General features: G+C 44.7%; 1 protein-coding gene across 4 annotated transcripts in view; it reads right to left on the reverse strand.

Moving 5' to 3' along the window:
* The window catches only part of SYT15 (synaptotagmin 15), a 163,830-nt gene extending 142,420 nt beyond the window's left edge, over positions 1–21,410 (reverse strand). Inside the window, exon 1 of one of the 4 annotated variants that reach the window (XM_077257189.1) lies at positions 21,171–21,410. In XM_077257189.1, coding sequence (XP_077113304.1) covers positions 21,171–21,177 — 7 coding nt within the window. In that variant the 5' untranslated portion in view covers positions 21,178–21,410. The remainder of the gene's footprint in view (positions 1–21,170) is intronic. The other 3 variants (XM_077257191.1, XM_077257190.1, XM_077257192.1) reach the window with 3 other exon arrangements.
* Positions 21,411–21,683: the final 273 nt, after the last annotated feature.

The following is a 21,683-nucleotide window of genomic DNA, read 5'->3' on the forward strand; positions in this document are numbered from 1 at the left end:
CCATATCTTCCGACAGTAAGTAAGGGGTTTTACACAAAGCGTTAAGGACCAGGTTTAGGTCCCAAGGAGGAGTTGATTTCCTCACAAGTGGCCTCATTCTCTGTGTGGCCCTGGAAAATCTCGCTATCCAGGGATGGGAGGCTAGTGATGTATCAAAAAATACACTAAAGTGCTGCAATCTGTACTTTTAGAGTACTAGGCCGAAGGCCCTTGTCAAATCAGAGTTGCAGGAAATCGAGGATTCTGGGAATATTTGGTTTTGAAGTATCCACATGACCTTCTCCCAGAAAGGAACAATATCGCTTCCAGATCTTGTTGTAAATCGCCGGCTTTCTGCTTGCCTGGAGTGTGGTAATGACATCTTCTGACAGGCCTCTGGATCTTAGGGTTTGCCATTCAGGATCCAAGCAGATAGGTGAAGAGAGTCTGGATTCTTGTGGAATACCGGACCCTGAAGTAGAAGGTCCTGCCTGTTCGGTAGAAAGACTGGTTCCTCTGTTGACATCTTGGATAGTAGAGAAAACCAGCTCCTTTTCGGCCAGAAAGGAACCACCAGGATTACGGTTGCTCTCTCGTCTCTTATCTTCCTGAGTGTCTTCGGTATCAGAGGAAGAGGCGGAAATGCGTACAGGAGACCTTCTCCCCAATACTGAGACAAGGTGTCTACTCCTGTGGCTCCATCTAGAGGATTCAGAGAAAAAAATGCTCTGGCCTTGGTGTTTGACCTGGTGGCAAAGAGGTCCACCTGAGGCCTTCCCCATTTCTGGCATAGACTGCTGAATACTTCCGGGTTCAATTCCCATTCTCCGGGATGTACCGACTTTCGGCCCAAGAAATCTGCAACCTGATTCTTGGCACCTTCCAGGTGAACTGCCGAGATGGATTTGACAGATCTTTCTGCCCACCTGAAAATCTGGTCTGCTAAGTGTTGCAGTGGTGGATGTCTTGGACCTCCCTGGTGCCTCAGAAATGCCACTGCTGTGACATTGTCGGACAGTATTCTCACATGTCTGTCTCGGACCAATGACTGGGCCTGGCACAACACTTTCCAGATCGCGTACAGCTCTCTGAAATTCGACGATCTTGCGGCAATTTGAGGAGTCCATTCTCCCTGGTAGTATGTTCTTCCTATATGACCGCCCCATCCGTATTGACTGGCGTCTGTGGTAACCGTAACACAGGGATCGAGTACCCATGGTACTCCCTCTCTCAGGTTCCCCGGTGTGGTCCACCAGGTTAGGGATTTCTTTACCGATGGAGACACAAGCATCTTCCTGTCTAGGGAACTCTGTTTTCTGTTCCAAGATCCTAGGACTTCTCTTTGCAACTCCCGCGAGTGGAATTGGCTCCATCTCACACAGGGTATGCATGCTGTCATGAAGCCGAGTATCCTCATTGCCTCTCTTATGGAGGGGGTACTTCTTCTGAATTGGTGGATGTGCCTGATCAAGGTCTCTTGTCTGTCTTCTGGTAAAATAGATGTTCTTAGAATGGAATCCAAGATCACCCCCAAAAATTTTATTCTGGAATTTGGGACCAGGCAGGACTTTTTCCAGTTCAAAATCCAACCCAGCTCCTGTAGGATGGAAAGAGTGAACGTGCAGTCTATCTTGAGGAGTTTCTGTGATTTCGCCATTATCAGGAAGTCGTCCAGGTATGGGACTATGGTCACATTCTGATTCCTTAGATAGGCCACAACTTCCGACATCAGCTTGGTAAAGATCCTGGGCACTGAAGCAAGCCCGAAGGGGAGACATCTGAACTGGAAGTGATGTACAATCCCCTTGTTCATTATGGTGAACCTCAGGAACTTTTGGTAGGAGAGGTGTATCGGGACATGATAGTATGCGTTGCTTAGGTCTAGGGTACACATTACCATGTCTTTGTCTATTAGAGGCGTCGTGGATCTTATAGATTCCATCCGGAATCTTTTGTACCGGACCCATTTGTTTAATGGTTTTAAATTTATAATCGTCCGGGAGTCCCCGGATGGTTTCTTTATGGAAAACAAATGGGAATAATGGCCTTTGCCTCTTTCTGAGATGGGAACTGGCACAATCGCTTCTAAATCCAACAGTTCCCAGATATTTGTCCACATGGAGGAGTTGGAGAGCGGGCAGGGTCGGGTCACTACAAATCTTTCTGGGGGACTGCTGGAGAACTCTAATTTGTATCCCTGTGCAACTACTTGTAGAATCCAAGGATTCTGGGATACCTTCTGCCAACCCCCTAGAAATTTCTGTAATCGACCTCCCACCTTTATGTCATTTATTTGACTTTGGTGTGCCTGCACTAGGGAAGATGGAGTCTCTACCCTTTCCACCCTTGGGATAAGACCACCTCCCAGTCTTCCCTTTCCCCTTGTAGTTTGTCCTCTGACCAGGTCGGGACCTACGAAAGGGCTGATATTATTTGGTATTCTCCTCAGGGAAACCCTTCTTTTTATCTGAGGCTTTTTCTAGAATATCGTCTAGAATCGGCCCAAATACTTTATTTCCTGAGAATGGGATTCCACACAATTTATTTTTTGACTGGAGATCCCCCGACCAGGTCTTTAGCCATATGGCTCTTCTGGCCGCATTAGACAGGGATTCGCTTCTAGCCGCAAACCGTACAGATTCGGCAGAAGCGTCTGCCATAAAGCCTGTTGCGAGTTTCAGCAAAGGCAATGATTTAAGGATAACCTCTCTAGAAGTCTTGGCTTTGAGGTGATCCTCTAAATCGTCAATCCATAAGTGCATTGACCGGGCTACGGAAGTTGCCGCTATATTGGCCCGTATTATTGCCGCGGAGGACTCCCAAGTTCTCCTTAGCAAACCGTCCGCTTTACGATCCATAGGATCTTTTAACGCGGAAGAGTCCTCAAATGGAATTGAGGTCTTCTTCGCCACCTTTGCTAGTGGGACATCGATCTTGGGAACTTCATCCCACACTTTAATGTCCTCAGGGTTGTAGGGCAGACGAAGTCTAAAGTCCCTGGGAATCACTAGCTTCTTCTCCGCTTCCTGCCACTCTTCCAAGATCATGGAACGGATGTGGTTGTTGACGGGGAAGACTTTTGTCACCTGGGCATGTAATCCACCAAACATCTCGTCCTGGATCGAGGTTTCCTCTGGTGTATCTTGTAGCTGCATTGTGTTACGTACAGCATAAAGAAGTTCATCTGTGTCTGCTGCGGAGAAGAGATATCTCTTCCCTTTGCCCACCGATCCGCCTCTTTCTTCCTGGTCAGAATCCTCCGACACCTCACCCTCGGAGGAGGAGCTAGACTCCCTTGGCCTCTTCCGTGAAGTCTGCGGTTCTGACTGAGCCTGGGAAAGATTCAAGCTTGAGATAGAAGCCTGAACCTCCTGTCGAATCATGGTCCTCATGCTGGATAGTAGTGCTGTCTGCTCATCACCCACAATTTTGGATGTGCACGATCTGCACAATGGTTTCCGCCAATTTTCTGGAAACTTAGTGGCACAAATCGGGCATTTATTCTTCCCCGATTTTTTCCTTTCAGTTGTGGGGATGAGAGGCTCAGCCTAGGGTAAATAGACATACGTGGCACCGTAAGTAGGGAAGCAGAGGGGGGGGGGCTTTGTGGTATGGCTTTTACATAGCCTACTCACGTGCCCCTGAAGCTGGTCAGTCCCCTCAGGTCTGGTAGTCTCCTCCATGATGAGGATAATATCACAATACAGCCGTGTGCACCCTTGTCAGGATAGCCGGCGGAACAACGACCCCCATAGCATGTATATATATGTTTTACCTGGTTGATCCTGCCTCCTTACCGCGCCCCGCGCGGTCGACCATGCTGACAAAGGCCTTCCTGAAGGCCGGCGCCGCCGCTGGCGTCCTCCGGTCCGATGCTCGCCGCGACCGGAAGTGACGCGGCCGCCGACCGGAAGTGACGCGGCCGCCGACCGGAAGTGACGCGGCCGCCGACCAGAAGTGACGCGGCCACGTGTCCTGGAGCCGGCAGCGGCTGCCGCACAGAGAGGCCTCGCCGAAAATGGCTGCGGCCGCATGCGGGAACAGCCGCCGCTCCAGCAGACAGCGCCCGGACCGAGAGCCCTAGAATGGAGAAACGGACCTTGGCCCCAGGAGCAGCGCTACACTGGGGGAGGCTGAGAGACCCCCCATCGCAGGTATCAGCCGCAGATATCTTGCGGCGGGGAAGGGAAAGGCTGGGCCCCCCGATCCCCACCATCTGCACAGCACCGTCGGAGGCTACGTCTTGCAGTTCCTATCCGCAGTGGGACAGGAAAAACACTGGTGGGTGGAGTGGGGAGGGTCCTTTTAACTGCTTGTGGTTCCTGTCCCACTGCGGATAAGAAGGACGTCCTCCAATGGTGCTGTCAGGTGGTGGACTGGAAAATAATTTTTTTTTTCCACAAAAGTGATTTTTTTAGCCAATTTTTTACATTTTCCCAAGGATAACAGGAGAAACGGGACCCCAAGAGTTGTTATTCAATTTTTCCCGAGTACGCTAATGCCCCATATGTGGGGGTAACCACTGATTGGGTGCAAGGCAGAGCTCAGAAGGGAGGGAGTACCATTTGACTTTTTGAACGCAAAATTGGCTGGAATCAATGGTGGGAGCCATGTCGCATTTGGAGACCCCCTGACGTCCTAAACAGTGGAAACCCCCAATTCTAATTCCATGCCTAACCCCAACACACCCCTATCCCTAATCCCAACCCTAACCCCAACACACCCTAACCCTAATCAGAACCATAACCCCAAACACACCACTAACCCTAATCCCAATCCTAACCATAACCCTAACCACAAACCCAACCCTAATCGCAACACACCCCTAATCCCAAACCTAATCCCAACCCTAACCTCCACCTTAATCCTAATCCAAATCCTAATCCCAACCCTAACCCTAACTTTAGCACCAACCCTAACTAACCTAATTGGAAATAAATACATTTTCTTTATTTTATTATTTTTCCCTAACTAAGGGGTTGATAAAGGGGGGGGGTTATTTACTATTTGTTTTATTTTGATCACCGATTGGGTCTATCACAGTGGCCAAGATGAACCAATAGGAAAAATCTTCCTATTGTTGCCGGCCGGCAGATCTCAGCGGGTGCACTGCGCATGCACCCGCCATTTTCTTCCCAGGAGAGGATGGCAGCGCCCATGGGGAGGGGGGGGGGAGCACAGGGGCCGAGGAACACCGGCAAACACTGGTTAGTATCGGGGGGGGGGGGGTTGGGAGATCAGGGACCCTATTTCTCTCCTCTGATGTGCGATCACAGAGGAGAGAGAAATTAAATGGTACATCAGACTTTTTATACACTTTTTCCACAACATCATTAATTAATGGCGCTGTGGTTTAAGTACCCTTAATTTCCGCTGTAAAAAGACATATCAGCGATAAAGGGTTAAATAAAATATTCCTGTGCTGAGATAATGTTATAAATGTGCTCCTGCTGTGTACTGTATTATGGCTGTGTCTGACCATGTAGGAACATGATCTGATCATACCACAGCTTCTGGGCATGGGGGTGAAGCAGAAGAGTACACCGACATTACAGCAAGGAATCACAAAGGATTATTTCTTTTGATGTAAAACATTGCTTAAAAACAGACACGGAAAATGTTTTACCTCACAAGAAGAATTATCTGTGATCTTGTGCTGTAATGTTAATGTCTACTCTTGCTTCCTCTCCCCCCCCCCCCGCCCAGGAGCTGTGGTATGATAAGACCATGTTCCAGCACAGTCAGACACAGCCACTACACAGTAGGGGCACATTAGGTTCTCTCAGCACAGGAACATTTTATGTAAATATAGGGAGGTGGATCAGGCCAACGGTCTCTCTTGTGTGTCTGGGCTGGAATTGTCAGGACTGTCACCATTATTACAGGGGGGGGGGGGGGGGGGTCGAGAGATTTCTGATCGGAGCAGTTTAGGACACCTGACTAGTGGGGGCAGGTCTGAGCTAAATAGCTGTGTGCGCGGAAAGATGGGACTTTTGGCGGGGAATCAGTGTGTGAGCAAAGAGACGGTTGACTCCCTCTCGATTGAACCACGCCGGCTACACACGCGGCTTCATCTGGTTAGCAGACTTATCCAGGCGGACATCACACAGCCCGTAGAAACCCCTGCACCGCACAGTGACCAATCCAGGGTGCACAGTGACATTCCGCTGACTACTGCAGAGGCACCGATCAGTACTATCCCTGCAGCATGCTGAGTGCTGGACTGCACTTGTGGCCGTGACCGCTGAACTGTGTATTCCACCTGCAACCTTCACTACTAAACTTTCTGTTCCTTCTGCAGTGCCACGGACCTCCATTTCTACTCAACTGCGTGCCCAGACCAGGAGACCACGTGCCGAAGGATTCATCACCCCAAGGAGATCTTGCGCCACCTACAGCGCCACCAAGAGATCTTCCAGCCACCTTCCTCCAGAGACTGATAAGTTAACCAATTGTTACCTGCTGTATTAGTCTTTCCCCATCGGCAAATTCATATCCTTTACCCCCTTGCTTTTTCCATCACTGTTTTATATAACGAACCTGTTAACCCTTGCTCTGTCTCCTGTGTGTCACTGCATCCTATGCACCCGATAGCATCCTACATAAACACATCCAATTCTGAAAGTTATTATGCAAAAATCAATTGATTTAATTGAGATTTTGTTGTGGGGAAAACCCCTTTAAACTGTTCCAGGAGTGTCAAACCACTTCCAAGCCTCCTTGTCTCCATTTCCCACCCAACCCACTCTCCTGGCTTGACTACCCAGTTAATGAGCTGTCAAACAGAAGAAAGTGTGGCTTGTCACAGAGCAAGGTAGACAGAAGTGCTTTGACAATTCAGGAGTACTTATAGGGGTTGGCCAGTACTTTGCATGTCCCTTTCATGTGAAATAATGGCCATAGATCACCATTTCATTAAATAAGTTGCTTTGTCAAATCCCGCTGTAACCTGAGCTGCTCTTTTCACATGATCTCTGGTTGAGACTTTCCTGTTTTCCTGTGATATCAGATTCACCCTCAGTGAGGTCACTTGCAGGTGTGGTGCTGTTCTCTGCTTGCGTTTTCCTTACAATTTGGAATGATTGTGCCTTCTGTTGAGAGTTCGTCACTTCTGATCAGAGCCGATGCATTGTCACTGTGGACAAAGACGAACAGTGCAGTGTGACAAAATGCTATTGAGCAACTGTCAGAATTGACAACTGGTGCATGCTCAGTAAAGCAGGGACTAGCCCAGCCCCTGAACAGACGTGACTGAAGACATTTTGTTTCATTGAAGGGGAAGAGGCTCCGGAAGGGACCGCAGTTTCTGCCCCTGACAACGACTCCTTTGAGTAGCTCAACATGCTCTGGGTTTCTCAAACGGCGCATCAAAGAGAAAGAATATAAATTAAAAGATACAGTTCCAGTAGTGAGGGAAGGATAGGGACTTTTTAATTTATAACAGAAAAAAAAAAAGATTAAATCAATTGTTGAAAATAGAATTATTCTTACCGTTAATTCGGTTTCTAGGAACCTTCCACGACAGCCACTTCGGAGGTTGTCTTCCCCGCCCTAATAGGGGACAGGAACACAAAGAGGTTAAATACCCTTTCCCTTCCTGCACCGCCAGTGTTTTCCTGGACACCGTAGCATGTATAATTACCACAAAAGTGCAGGAATCATCCAATAAGAATATCAGATAGGGAGGGAAATTAGTGCTGTCGTGGAAGGTTCCTAGAAACCGAATTAACGGTAAGAATAATTCTATTTTCTCTAGTCACCATCCACGACAGCCACTTCGGAGTAGTACCAACAGCTAATTTCTCTAGGGAGGGACCACGGCCTGCAGAACACGTCTGCCAAATGTTAAATCCCTATTGAAATTTAGCCGGTAATGTCTGGTGAACGTATGGATGGACGACCAGGTAGCGGCTCTACATATCTGCTCTGCTGAGGCATTCCCCCTCTCTGCCCATGATGTTGCCATCGCTCGGGTAGAGTGTGCTTTCAGAGAGGCAGGAGGATCCAGTCCCTGTGATGAATAGGCCAGACAAATAGACTGTTTGATCCATCTTGCAATAGTGTTTTTTGCCGCCTTCTTTCCCTTGTTTCGTCCCGCGAACTGGATGAATAAATTTTGGTCAGTTCGCCAGGCTTCAGTCTGTTGTAAGTAAGATAAGACCACCCTGCGAACATCCAAGGTGTGGAAGGCCTGTTCTTTAGGGTTGGAGGGGTTTGGGCAAAATGAAGGTAGTAGAATGTCCTGATCTCTGTGGAAATTCGAGACCACTTTAGGTAAAAAGGACCGGTCTAGTTTTAGTATAATGCTATCCTCAGTGACCGTTAGATAAGGCTCCTGTATCGACAGGGCCTGTAACTCACCAATCCGTCTAGCCGTAGTGATTGCAACCAGAAAGACGGTTTTCAAAGTTAAGTTCTTTATGGTTATAGCATCCAGGGGTTCAAATGGATTCTGGGTTAGTGCATTAAGTACTGTGTTGAGGTCCCAGGAAGGCACCTTACTACGGAGCGTAGGATGAATTCTGGATGCTGCTGTCATGAATCGTTTGATCCAGCGGTGATTGGCTAAGCTGTAATCAAAAACGCTACTAAGGGCCGATACTTGCACTTTGAGTGTGCTAGGGGTAAGGCCCATTTCCAAGCCCTTCTGTAAAAATTGCAGGATTTTTGCTATATCAGGATTGAAGGGGTCTGGAACCTCTGGGGAGCACCAGGACGTAAATTTTTTCCAGACCTTAGTATAGATGGCGTTGGTTACCTCTTTCCTGCTTTTTTGAAGGGTCTGAATTACGTCATCCGAGAGACCTTTAGCTTTTAAGATTGTGGCTTCAGTAGCCATGCAGCCAAGTTCAACCTGTTTAGGTCTGGATGTAGTAGGGGACCCTGGTGTAGGAGATCGGGCTTTTGAGGTAGAAGGTAGGGACCTTCCAGGGCCATATCTAACAGGGCGCCGTACCAACTCCTCCCGGGCCATAATGGGGCAATCAAAATTGTGGTCACTCCATCCGCTCTGATCTTCTGCAGAGTTTTCGCCAGCATGGGAATGGGAGGAAAAGCGTATGCAAGGTTGAACTTCCACCGCTGTGAGAAGGCATCTATTCCCTGTGCCTTGTCTTTGTGATGAAGGGAGAAAAATGTTTCTACCTTCGCATTTTGCCTGTTGGCGAATAGATCCACCTCTGGAGTACCCCATTTTGAGGTTAGGGATTGAAACACTGTTTGGTCTAAGGACCACTCTCCTGGATGAACGTCTTTCCTGCTGAGGAAATCCGCTTGAGTGTTGTCTAACCCACTCAGATGTACCGCTGTAACCGATAGAAGGTTTTTCTCTGCCCAGAAAAATATTCTTGCAGCTACTTCCTTCAGAGAGCAGTAAAAAATAGTAATAACGGTCCTAGGAGCGCTGGAAATGAGACCAAAACAAGGATTTTAGTGTTGAACCACAACGCGTTTCAACGGTTAAACCGTCTTCATCAGGTGGAAGTTTATTAATGGAGAACAGGAAGGGGTATTTAAACAAATAGCAACCAATAAAATTCAAAGTCAGCAGGTCACATGATAAGAACAAGTCACATGATAAAATAGTAAGGTCACATGGTAAAAACACAATAGGAACAAAATTATGTAAATATAAAAACAGATTAAATAAAGCCCCTAGACCTGATTAAAATATAAAACATGATAAAAAGCAGAAATAAGACAACATATAATAAAATGACACTATAAAAACGACTTAAAAACAGAGAGATCACTTATTAACCCTTTCAATGGTAAGATTTAACCCTTCAGGCGCCAGAGTCCCCAACTTAAAAATCCAGAAACTTTCCCTATTAATCAAGCTCCCATACCGATCAGATACATTGTCTGGTATAAAATCTATAATCGTTAGTTTAAGAGATTCTAAATTTTTTTGGTGCTTGGTTAAAAAATGCTTTGATAGGAAAGGTTTTATGTTGCATAGCCTAATATTATGGCGATGCTTGTTCAGTCTTGCATGCATGGTCTGTATAGTCCGTCCAACGTATTGGAGCCCACATCCGCACTCTATTAGATATACTACAAATGAAGATTGACAGTTAACATGGTAGTTGATTCTGTAATTAATATTAGTAGTATTGGATGTGAATTCTTTAACACCATTTCTGATGGAGTTACAACATAGACATTTTGCAGATCTGCAAGCAAAACAGCCGGGATTTTTTGTTAGCTGGGTCATGGATATGGCACTGGTGCTAATAACTGTATTGCTGGGTGCAACTAGGTTGCGGAGTGTGCGATTCCGCCTATAAATTATTCTGGGGTGGGTAGGGATGTGACCTGACTAACAATGAACCAATCCGCACACTACCCACCCCAGAATAATTTATAGGCGGAATCGCACACTCCGCAACCTAGTTGCACCCAGCAATACAGTTATTAGCACCAGTGCCATATCCATGACCCAGCTAACAAAAAATCCCGGCTGTTTTGCTTGCAGATCTGCAAAATGTCTATGTTGTAACTCCATCAGAAATGGTGTTAAAGAATTCACATCCAATACTACTAATATTAATTACAGAATCAACTACCATGTTAACTGTCAATCTTCATTTGTAGTATATCTAATAGAGTGCGGATGTGGGCTCCAATACGTTGGACGGACTATACAGACCATGCATGCAAGACTGAACAAGCATCGCCATAATATTAGGAAAGGTTTTATGTTGCATAGCCTATCAAAGCATTTTTTAACCAAGCACCAAAAAAATTTAGAATCTCTTAAACTAACGATTATAGATTTTATACCAGACAATGTATCTGATCGGTATGGGAGCTTGATTAATAGGGAAAGTTTCTGGATTTTTAAGTTGGGGACTCTGGCGCCTGAAGGGTTAAATCTTACCATTGAAAGGGTTAATAAGTGATCTCTCTGTTTTTAAGTCGTTTTTATAGTGTCATTTTATTATATGTTGTCTTATTTCTGCTTTTTATCATGTTTTATATTTTAATCAGGTCTAGGGGCTTTATTTAATCTGTTTTTATATTTACATAATTTTGTTCCTATTGTGTTTTTACCATGTGACCTTACTATTTTATCATGTGACTTGTTCTTATCATGTGACCTGCTGACTTTGAATTGTATTGGTTGCTATTTGTTTAAATACCCCTTCCTGTTCTCCATTAATAAACTTCCACCTGATGAAGACGGTTTAACCGTTGAAACGCGTTGTGGTTCAACACTAAAATCCTTGTTTTGGTCTCATTTCCAGCGCTCCTAGGACCGTTATTACTATTTTTTACTGCATTTTGTTTCCTCCTAGAAGGCTAACGGCTGGAGCTGCGGTGGACCCTTTGCTTTTAATTTTAATTTTAACTGTGACCCTCACAGCGCTCCCCAGTGACCGCTTTCTTTTCCCTTGAATTTCACTTCCTTCAGAGAGGCATACTTCGTTCCTCTCTGGTGTCGTAGATAGGCTACCGTGGTCATGTTGTCTGAATAAATACGAACGTGATGATTCTTGATCAGCGAAGATGACGCTTTTAGGGCTTCCTCTACAGCTTTTAGTTCCCTTAGATTCAAGGAGCTGCTGCTGATATTCGATGCCCATTGTCCTAAAAGTGGAAACCCTCTACCACTGCACCCCAGCCTCTTTTGCTGGCATCTGAGCGGAGTGTTTTTAGGGGAAGGTGATCCCAGCTGACTCCTCTCTGGAGATTTTGGTAATCTAGCCACCATTTTAGAGATGCTTTTACATGGCCAGGGAGAGGAATCTTCTGACTCAATGGAATCTGTCGTCTCCTGGAATGTAGGAGTACGTAAGTCTGGAGAGCTCGTGTGTGAGTCTGGGCCCAGGACACCGATTGTATACATGCGGTCAGGGACCCTAGTACAGACATTGATTCTCTGAGGGTCGGTGTACGTTGGCCCCTGAATTTGGCTACTTTGCGGACAAGGTTGATTTGATGATCTTTGGGTAGAAAAGATGTTCTTACTTCCGAGTCCAGTAGCACCCCCAGAAATTTTCTCCTTGTGGAGGGAAGGATTTCTGACTTCTCCAGATTTGGGATCCAGCCCAGAGTTTGTAATATCTCTAGGGTCTTTGATACGTCTGTTTCCAGACGGGGGGCAGATGGGGCCATAATCAGGAAGTCGTCTAAATACGGGACGATGCATATTCCTTGTTGACGGATAAAGATTATTGCTTCTGCCATAATTTTTGTGAAAACCCGTGGGGCTGACGAGATGCCGAAGGGGAGGACATTGAACTGGAAATGTTCGATACGGTGACCCTTGGAGACTGCGAATCTGAGGAATTTCCTGTGCTCTGGGTGGATTGGCACATGGTAATATGCATCCCTCAGATCCACAGTCGCCATCATCCAATTTTGACCGATGAGGGGGATTACTGATTTGACTGTCTCCATTTTGAATCTCCTGTACCGGACTGATTCGTTCAAGGGTTTCAAATTTATGATAATTCTGTTCTTCCCCGATGTCTTGGATATCAGAAAAAGGCGTGAATAATGACCACGTCCTTCCTCCAATTTTGATACCTGCGAGATCACATTTGACCGCAGTAATTTTTGTAGATCTTGTAACAAGGAGTTTTGGAGGTCTGGGTTTTGAAGGGAGGTTATCTTTAGGCATTGAGGGGGTGGTCTCACGAATTCTATTTTTAGTCCCTCTTGAACTGTACGAAGGACCCACTGATTTGTGGAGATGTTCTGCCACTTGGTGAAAAACCGTGAGAGTCGACCCCCGACCGGAGCACAGTCATTGCTTATCTGGGGTTTGTTGGGCTTGAGGGGCCAAGATATTTTTTCCCCTGCCTCCCTTGGGATAGCTCCATCTTCCTGTTTTGCCTTTTCCCCTCTGTGAAGATTGGTCACGGGAGGGACGAAAAAAGCGTTTTTTAGGAATCTTCTGCTCAGGGAGAGATTTCTTTTTGTCTGCCGCCTTATCCAAAATGTCATCCAGAATGGGTCCAAACACATTATGACCCTGAAAGGGTATACTACATAATTTGGACTTGGAGACGAAATCGCCTCCCCAGGATTTTATCCAGAGTGCTCTTCTGGATGAGTTGAAAGGACGGCAGCTTTTGCGGCTACACGGACCGATTCAGCAGAAGCGTCAGCTAGGAATCCCGTTGCCTTCTGTAGCAAGGGTAGAGAGTCTAAAATTTCCTCCCTTGGGGTACCCTGTGTCAAGTGATCCTCAAGCTTGCGTAACCAGACAAATAGAGATCTGGCCACGCAAGTGGAGGCAATATTGGACTTTAATAAATTTGTGGAGGTGTCCCAGGACTTTTTTAACAAACTCTATTTTATGATCCATCGGATCCTTGAGTTGTGAAGAGTCCTCAAATGGAAGGGCTGTCTTCTTAGTTACCCTGGACACCTGTACGTCCACTTTGGGGGTCTCCCATAGAGAGTTATCCCCATCCAATGGATACCGTTTTTTTAGCTCTGATGGCACAGTCAAACCTTTTTCAGGGAGGTTCCATTCATGAAGAATTAGATCTCGTAAATTGTTATGTACCGGAAACCCTTTTTGATCTTTGGGCTTCAGACCTTCAAACATCTCATCTTGTACTGTGAGTGTAATTTCTTCATCCTCTACCCCCATGGTGCCTCTTACTAAACTGATTAGGTCACCCATGTCCTCAGAATTAAAATAGTATTTTTTGTTTTCTGATCTAAGAGTGGGGGTAGAAGTGGAGCCTTCATTTTCCCAGTCATCTTCCGAACCCGAGGACTGGATTTCTCCTGAGTCCGGGTCGGATTCTACTGGGGCTTTTTTCCTCTTCTTTGGAGGGGGTGGCTGAGGCACCGACATTTGTGAGAAGGTAGCCATAGAAGAACGGACCTCATCCTTAATGAGGGATCTAATGCTATCCAGCAGCGAGGGCTGTTCAGCGCGTAGGACCTCATCCGTACAGGTTTGGCAGAGCTTTTTCCCGTACGTCGATGGGAGTTTGGTCGCACACACTTTACATTTGCGGCTTGACTTTCTAGGATCAGAAGCCTTTTCTCCCTATTAAAGAGAGAAAGAGGGTTTGCTAAGCCACTTAAGGGTATATACTTATATATACATATATGCATATATGTATATACAGGATAGCTGGGCCCAATCCCTGCTACTTACTTGAGTAGGAGGGGGAACGCTGGCAACTGCAGCGCAAGGGGGTCTGTCACCGTCCATGTCAGTCACGTAGTGAGCAGTCAGACAGCTTACCTTGCAACCTGGATCTCTTATGTAGGATCGAAGGCCCAGCGTCATGGTGCTCCTCCCCCCCCCCCCCCCATCGCCCGATTGGGGTAGGTCCTGGGACGCCCCCGAAACGCTGCTGTATGGCATGTCTTGCTGCCTGGGCGCCATTGCCGGCCGGCGCGTGCTTCCTGGAACGCACCTGAGTGAACCGGAAGTGACGCGCGATAACCCGGAAGTGACCCAGCCGTCGGCCGGCCACAGACTCCGGGACGCGCGCCACCTCCAGCGCTTGCAGCAGGGAGGAGGAAACCCGGGGGGCTGCAGGAGGCCCCCGGCACGCACGTCACTGCCCCGCATTACTCCGCGAAGGGAGCGCAGGAGGGGCGGGAAGGTCCCGAGTCTCTCCGAAGAGAGGAGACAGGAGCAGCAATGTTTGAGGAGGGACGCCCGACCTCATGCTGCCCGGCTTCCTTCTGGTAAGTGGAGCTCCGATCGCCGGCCACGGCAGCCCCTTCAGAATCTCTTCATGCCCCATTGGGGACAGGAAAACACTGGCGGTGCAGGAAGGGGAGGGGTATTTAACCTCTTTGTGTTCCTGTCCCCTATTAGGGCGGGGAAGACAACCTCCGAAGTGGCTGTCGTGGAAGGTGACTAGAGAAATAATGCTTATTGCATATATAATGCAAAAAATACTATTTACTACAGTTTAATAGTTTGAGTTTCTGTTTCCAGGAATAATGTTATATTGCCATTAAAGCATTGTTAAAAGGGAAATACACAGGAACCTCCTGTTCACTGTGTGTGTGTAGCTGAAGCACATTTTACTTTCACTTTGCAAGCAGACAGAGAAGATGCTAGGATCCTAAGCTATAAGGAATACCAGTTGGAACTGTGTTATCTTTGATCCTGAATAAATATATATTCACTGTTGAACTGCAGGACAGTACACGGATTAATCCGCTGCCTACATCAATGCATTAGAGATTTAGATGGAAAATAAAATTTAGTTTCAGACCACCCCTATAAGCACTTTTGGCAAAACCAGAAAGTGGAGTTGGGGTAGTGGACAGTCTCTAAATCTATTTTACATATGAATTAAAACAGGTTTTATTACGGACACTATTTAGTAAATTGATTAATTTTGCATTTAGTAATAAAATAAAACATAGAAAAATATTGCAAAGTTCTCCTCCACCCCTTTTGCTCCCCTTCTTCCCAGAGTCATAACTTTTTTATTTTTCCATCAATATGGCCGTGTGAGGGCTTGTTTTTGGAAGACCAAGTTGTACCATTGAATGACACCATTGATTTCACCATATAATGTACTGGAAATGGGGAAAAAAATTTGAAGTGAGATGAAATTGCAAAAAGTGCAATTCCACAAAGTTTTATTTATTTTTTATTTTTTTTACCATGTTCATTAAATGCTAAAACTGACCTGGCAATATTATTCTCAGGGGCATTGCAAGATCGTAGATAATAAAACATTTATTCCAAGCCCAATAGCATCTCCATTTTTCAGCATCACAATTCCACCCGTAGCTGTTAAGGGCACACGTCAGCTGATGAAATCAGCTGTCATTGCCTGAAAAAACTGAAACGTCAGTGCTGGAGCCCACATTAAAGGCGGAGACATGTCATATGACGTGTATGTATACACGTCATATGCCATGAAAGGGTTAAAACTTTACTTCTTACCACTGTAAAAACATTCAGTCATCCTCTGCAGAAATATCGACAAAGCAAATAAGTGATGCATCTGATCATTTGAAACATTAAGGTAAGCATGTTTGGAATAGTAATCAATAGAGGAAGTTATTGGAGGTAAAACATTTTAAATTCTGCTCCCTCGTTTTACATAAGGCAGTGGAATGTGCAGCTTCAGGGAATGCTTTGTATATGGAACTGACTCATTCTTACTGGCTTTTAAATGAGCCACCCACAGGTGACAGCGGATGTAGCACCCACCCATTGTCAAACCTTTTAAAGCGTTCAACCCCAACCCTCAGTCAATGGTAGAGTGACAATAAAAATCTTTGCAACATAAAATACTAGAGAAATCAACTTATTTCACCTACTGGGCTCATCATTCATCCTCAATTGATAGGTTAAAAGAGTGAATACACATTTTCTTTTTACGGAGATAGAAGTTAACAGTTGGTGCCAAAGTTCTATGGAGAACTTAGCTGGTTAAAGCGTAGAGTAAAGTTTCTCTGCCCCTACCTAAACCCTCCTCCATAGAATCTTAAAATCAACAATTGTCACCCATGACTCGAGAGTGAAAGCAGATTTCTCTTATAAAAGATAGATTACAAAGTTGACCATCATCATGTGCACTATTGACCTATGAAATAAAAATGACTTACTTTGTAAATGTTACCGTAATCAGTGGCATCTAAGGGATTAACCCCTTTCTGACATTGGACGTACTATCCCGTCGAGGTGGGGTGGGCCCGTATGACCACCGACGGGATAGTACGTCCAGCGCGATCGGCGGCGCTCACGGGGGGAGCGCGGCCGAGTGTCAGCTGACTATCGCAGCTGACATCCGGCACTGTGCGCCAGGAGCGGTCACGGACCGCCCCCGGCACATTAACCCCGGTGTGCCGGCGGTACAGGGAAGCATCGCGCAGGGAGGGGGCTCCCTGCGGGCTTCCCTGAGACCCCCTGAGCAACGCAATGTGATCGCGTTGCTGCGAGGGTCTCTTACCTCCTCCTCGCTGCAGGTGCCCGGATCCAAGATGGCCGCGGCATCCGGGTCCTGCAGGGAGGGAGGTGGCTTACCAAGTGCCTGCTCAGAGCAGGCGCTGGTAAGCCTGCAGTGCTGTAAGTCAGATCGGTGATCTGACAGAGAGCTGTGCAAACTGTCAGATCAGCGATCTGTGATGTCCCCTTCTGGAACAAGGTAAAAAAAAAAAAAAAAATTCCACATGTGAAAAAAAATAAAAATAAAAATTCCTAAATAAAGAAAAAAAAATTATATATATATATTATTCCCATAAATACATTTATCTAAATAAAAAAATAAAATAAAAGTACACATATTTAGTATCGCCGCGTCCGAAACGACCCTGCCTATAAAACTATCACTAGTTAACCCCTTCAGTGAACACCGTAGGAAAAAAAAAAAAAAAAAAAAAAAACACGAGGCAAAAAACGCTTTATTATCATACCGCCGAACAAAAAGTGGAACAACACGCGATCAAAGAGACGGATATAAAAAACCATGGTACCGCTGAAAACGTCATCTTGTCCCGCAAAAAATGAGCTGCCATACAGGGTCAAAGAAAAAAGAAAAAAAAGTTATAGTCCTCAGAATAAAGCGATGCCAAAATAATTATTTATTCTATAAAATAGTTTTTATCGTATAAAAGTGCCAAAACATAAAAAAATGATATAAATGAGGTATCGCTGTAATCATACTGACCCGAAGAATAAAACTGCTTTATCAATTTTACCAAACGTGGAAAGGTATAAACGCCTCCCCCAAAAGAAATTCATGAATAGCTGTTTTTTTGTCATTCTGCCTCACAAAAATCGGAATAAAAAGTGATCAAAAACTGTCACGTGTCCAAAAATATTACCATTAAAAACGCCAACTCGTCCCGCAAAAAACAAGACCTCACATGACTCTGTGGACCAAAATATGGAAAAATTATAGGTCTCAAAATGTGGAGACGCAAAAACTTTTTTGCTATAAAAAGCGTATTTTAGTGTGTGACGGCTGCCAATCATAAAAATCCGCTATAAAAATGCTATAAAAGTAAATCAAACCCCCCTTCATCACCCACTTAGTTAGGGAAAAATAATAAAATTAAAAAAAGGTATTTATTTCTATTTTCCCATTGGGGTTAGGGCTAGGGTTAGGGTTGGAGCTAGGGTTAGGGCTAGGGTTGGAGCTAAAGTTAGGGTTAGGGTTTGGATAACATTTACAGTTGGGATTAGGGGTGTGTCAGGGTTAGGGGTGTGGTTAGGGTTACCGTTGGGATTAGGGTTAGGGGTGTGTTTGGATTAGGGTTTCAGTTAGAATTGGGGAGTTTCCACTGTTCAGGCACATCAGGGGCTCTCCAAACGCGACATGGCGTCCGATCTCAATTCCAGCCAATTCTGCATTGAAAAAGCTTTCCCGTGCCCCCAAACAGGGGTTTACCCCCACATATGGGGTATCAGCGTACTCAGGACAAATTGGACAACAACTTTTGGGGTCCAATTTATCCTGTTACCCTTGTGAAAATACAAAACTGGGGGCTAAAAAATCATTTTTGTGAAAAAAAATATATATATATATTTTCACGGCTCTGCGTTATAAACTGTAGTGAAACACTTGGGGGATCAAGGCTCTCAAAACACATCTAGATAAGTTCCTTAGGGGGTCTACTTTCCAAAATGGTGTCACTTGTGGGGGGTTTCAATGTTTAGGCACATAAGGGGCTCTCCAAACGCAACATGGCGTCCCATCTTAATTCCAGTCAATTTTGCATTGAAAAGTAAAATGGCGCTCCTTCCCTTCCGAGCTCTGCTATGCACCTAAACAGTGGTTTACCCCTACATATGGGGTATCGGCGTACTCAGGACAAATTGCACAACAACATTTGCTGTCTAATTTCTTCTCTTACCCTTGGGAAAATTAAAAATTGGGGGCGAAAAGATATTTTTTGTGAAAAAATGATTTTTTATTTTTACGGCTCTGCATTATAAACTTCCGTGAAGCACTTGGTGGGTCAAACGCTTACCACACATCTAGATAAGTTCCTTAGGGGGTCTACTTTCCAAAATGGTGTCACTTGTGGGGGGTGTCAATGTTTAGGCACATCAGGGGCTCTCCAAACGCAACATGGCGTTCCATCTCAATTCCAGTCAATTTTGCATTGAAAAGTCAAATGGCGCTCCTTCCCTTCCGAGCTCTGCGGTGCGCCCAAACAGTGGTTTACCCCCACATATGGGGTATCAGCGTACTCAGGACAAATTGTACAACAACTTTTGGGGTCCATTTTCTCCTGTTACCCTTGGTAAAATAAAACAAATTGGAGCTGAAATAAATTTTGTGTAAAAAAAATTTAAATGTTAATTTGTATTTAAACATTCCAAAAATTCCTGTGAAACACCTGAAGGGTTAATAAATGTCTTGAATGTGGTTTTGAGCACCTTGAGGGGTGCAGTTTTTAGAATGGTGTCACACTTGGGTATTTTCTGTCATATAGACCCCTCAAAATGACTTCAAATGAGATGTGGTCCCTAAAAAAAAAAATTGTGTTGTAAAAATGAGAAATTGCTGGTCAACTTTTAACCCTTATAACTCCCTAACAAAAAAAAATTTTGGTTCCTAAATTGTGCTGATGTAAAGTAGACATGTGGGAAATGTTACCTATTAATTATTTTGTGTGACATATCTCTGTGATTTAAAGGCATAAAAATTCAAAGTTGAAAAATTGCGAAATTTTTACCAAATTTCCATTTTTTTCACAAATAAATGCAAGTTATATCGAAGAAATTTTACCACTATCATGAAGTACAATATGTCACGAGAAAACAGTGTCAGAATCGCCAAGATCCGTTGAAGCGTTCCAGAGTTATAACCTCATAAAGGGACAGTGGTCAGAATTGTAAAAATTGGCCCGGTCATTAACATGCAAACCACCCTTGGGGGTAAAGGGGTAAACTGGAAAGTATCAGCATTATCTCATTCTACAATGGTCACGAACGATAGGAGCCAGGATATTTTCCCCCCAAGGTGCACCAGCACTGGAATTACGCCCATGTGATGAGACTAAGGTATGTTTATGTCATTCACCATTTACAAGCCCAAGCAGATGACACACACATTTTTTTATACATTTCCCTATTCGATATGTCATACATTTCAGTACTGCAGTGGTCTACACAGAGGTCTGGTATCAGTAATATAAGCCAGTGACAGAGTAATTAAGACTTGGCATTTTGTCAAACAACATCAATTATTAATTTATATACAAAAGCAATTTATGTCTATCTAGGAAAGCAAGTTTAGAGATATTTTAATGCTATTATGTCACAAACTAGTCTGGTTAGTATACAGAGACTACCTGTATAGCTGGAATTGGAGGCGTTATCTGAGAAGGCTTTGGCATTGTTTTCTCTGCTTTGGGGAGTCTCATAACTTGCTGCTTCAGTAACATGCTACTATGGCCGGAAATCTCAGAACATCAGAGTCACACATTTGTTTGGCTAGGGAGATGAATTATACACCTAGAAGACTGCCACTGAACTACACTATTTTCTAGATCATTAAAAAAAATAATTTTTCAGATATATTGGAAATAAAGCATCAGGATTAGAAGTGATACATGACTAGATCACATACAGTCGATATGAAGACATTAACTGCACTCACTGTAAAATTATAATTTATAGTCATGATAATCTGTATAATTTTCTTTAAAGAAAAAAAAACAAAAAAAAAAAAACAACACACATACAACACACAAACTGTTTTAAAGGACAAGTAAAAAAATGCCTTATATTTAACAGACTTCCAGGAAATTCTGGTTGGTTGGCATCCATTCCTTGACATGAGTTCCCATCTGCTCAGGGTGGATTGGAGGTGCAGAGCGGAGAACAGCCATGCTCCTCTCACCTAGGGGAAAGCCAGCTGTGGGAATATCAGAATACCTAGAGCTTCTGAACAATGCTATCATTGCTCCTTTTAGAAAAATGACATGTGCATCCCTGGATTAGCCAACTTCAGCTGTCTGCTCAGTGCCATCCAAATTAGCTATTTTACATTGAGTAGATTACATTATTGCTTATATAGAGATAAAAGATATAGAGAGACCAAACAGGTTTCCCTTAATAGTGAAATAAGTCATTTGCTCTGGTTTTATGTTGTGGTTAATCCCATATCGCTCTTATTAACTTTTCCATTGTAGAGCACACAAATGCATCCTGTCTAGAACTTCTAGCCAAGAAACTCTACGGTCACCGCACAGCTCCAGGTGTTCAGACACAGCAGGTAACTCACCAGACATTGCTGCCGGTCCTCAGGTGCATGAAAATACAGCTGCTATAATGGATTTGTGGGGTAAGAGGAGATGTCTTCTCATGTGCTACCATAACCAAATGTGGACCTTATCTAAGCAGCTCTCCAGGCACACTCCATTCATGATCACCTCTCTGTAGAGCTGTGAAAAGACTCCTGAGTTCTCCCCTCCTCCTGATCTATGTCTGCTCTTGTGAGGAGAGGTTAGCTGACAAGGGCGGGGACGAAATGGATAATTCGGAGACATTTAGTCACTTCTCATTCACCATCAGCTGTCTCTCTTGGATCATTTGCAGATGTTTATATCTGAGCCTCCACAGATAAAGGAGTTTTGGATGATGCCACTAAGGGCTCGCTCACATTCGCATATAAAATAAATCACTCTAATATTGCTACTGAAAAGTAGGACGGGTGTCATACGAGTACAATGTGATTTTTCTCATCAAGCATCCATATGACATGCGATTTTAACATCAGCTTTTACATACTGTAATT

Source organism: Ranitomeya variabilis, chromosome 4 (assembly GCF_051348905.1).
Source record: "Ranitomeya variabilis isolate aRanVar5 chromosome 4, aRanVar5.hap1, whole genome shotgun sequence".
Lineage (NCBI taxonomy): Eukaryota > Metazoa > Chordata > Amphibia > Anura > Dendrobatidae > Ranitomeya > Ranitomeya variabilis.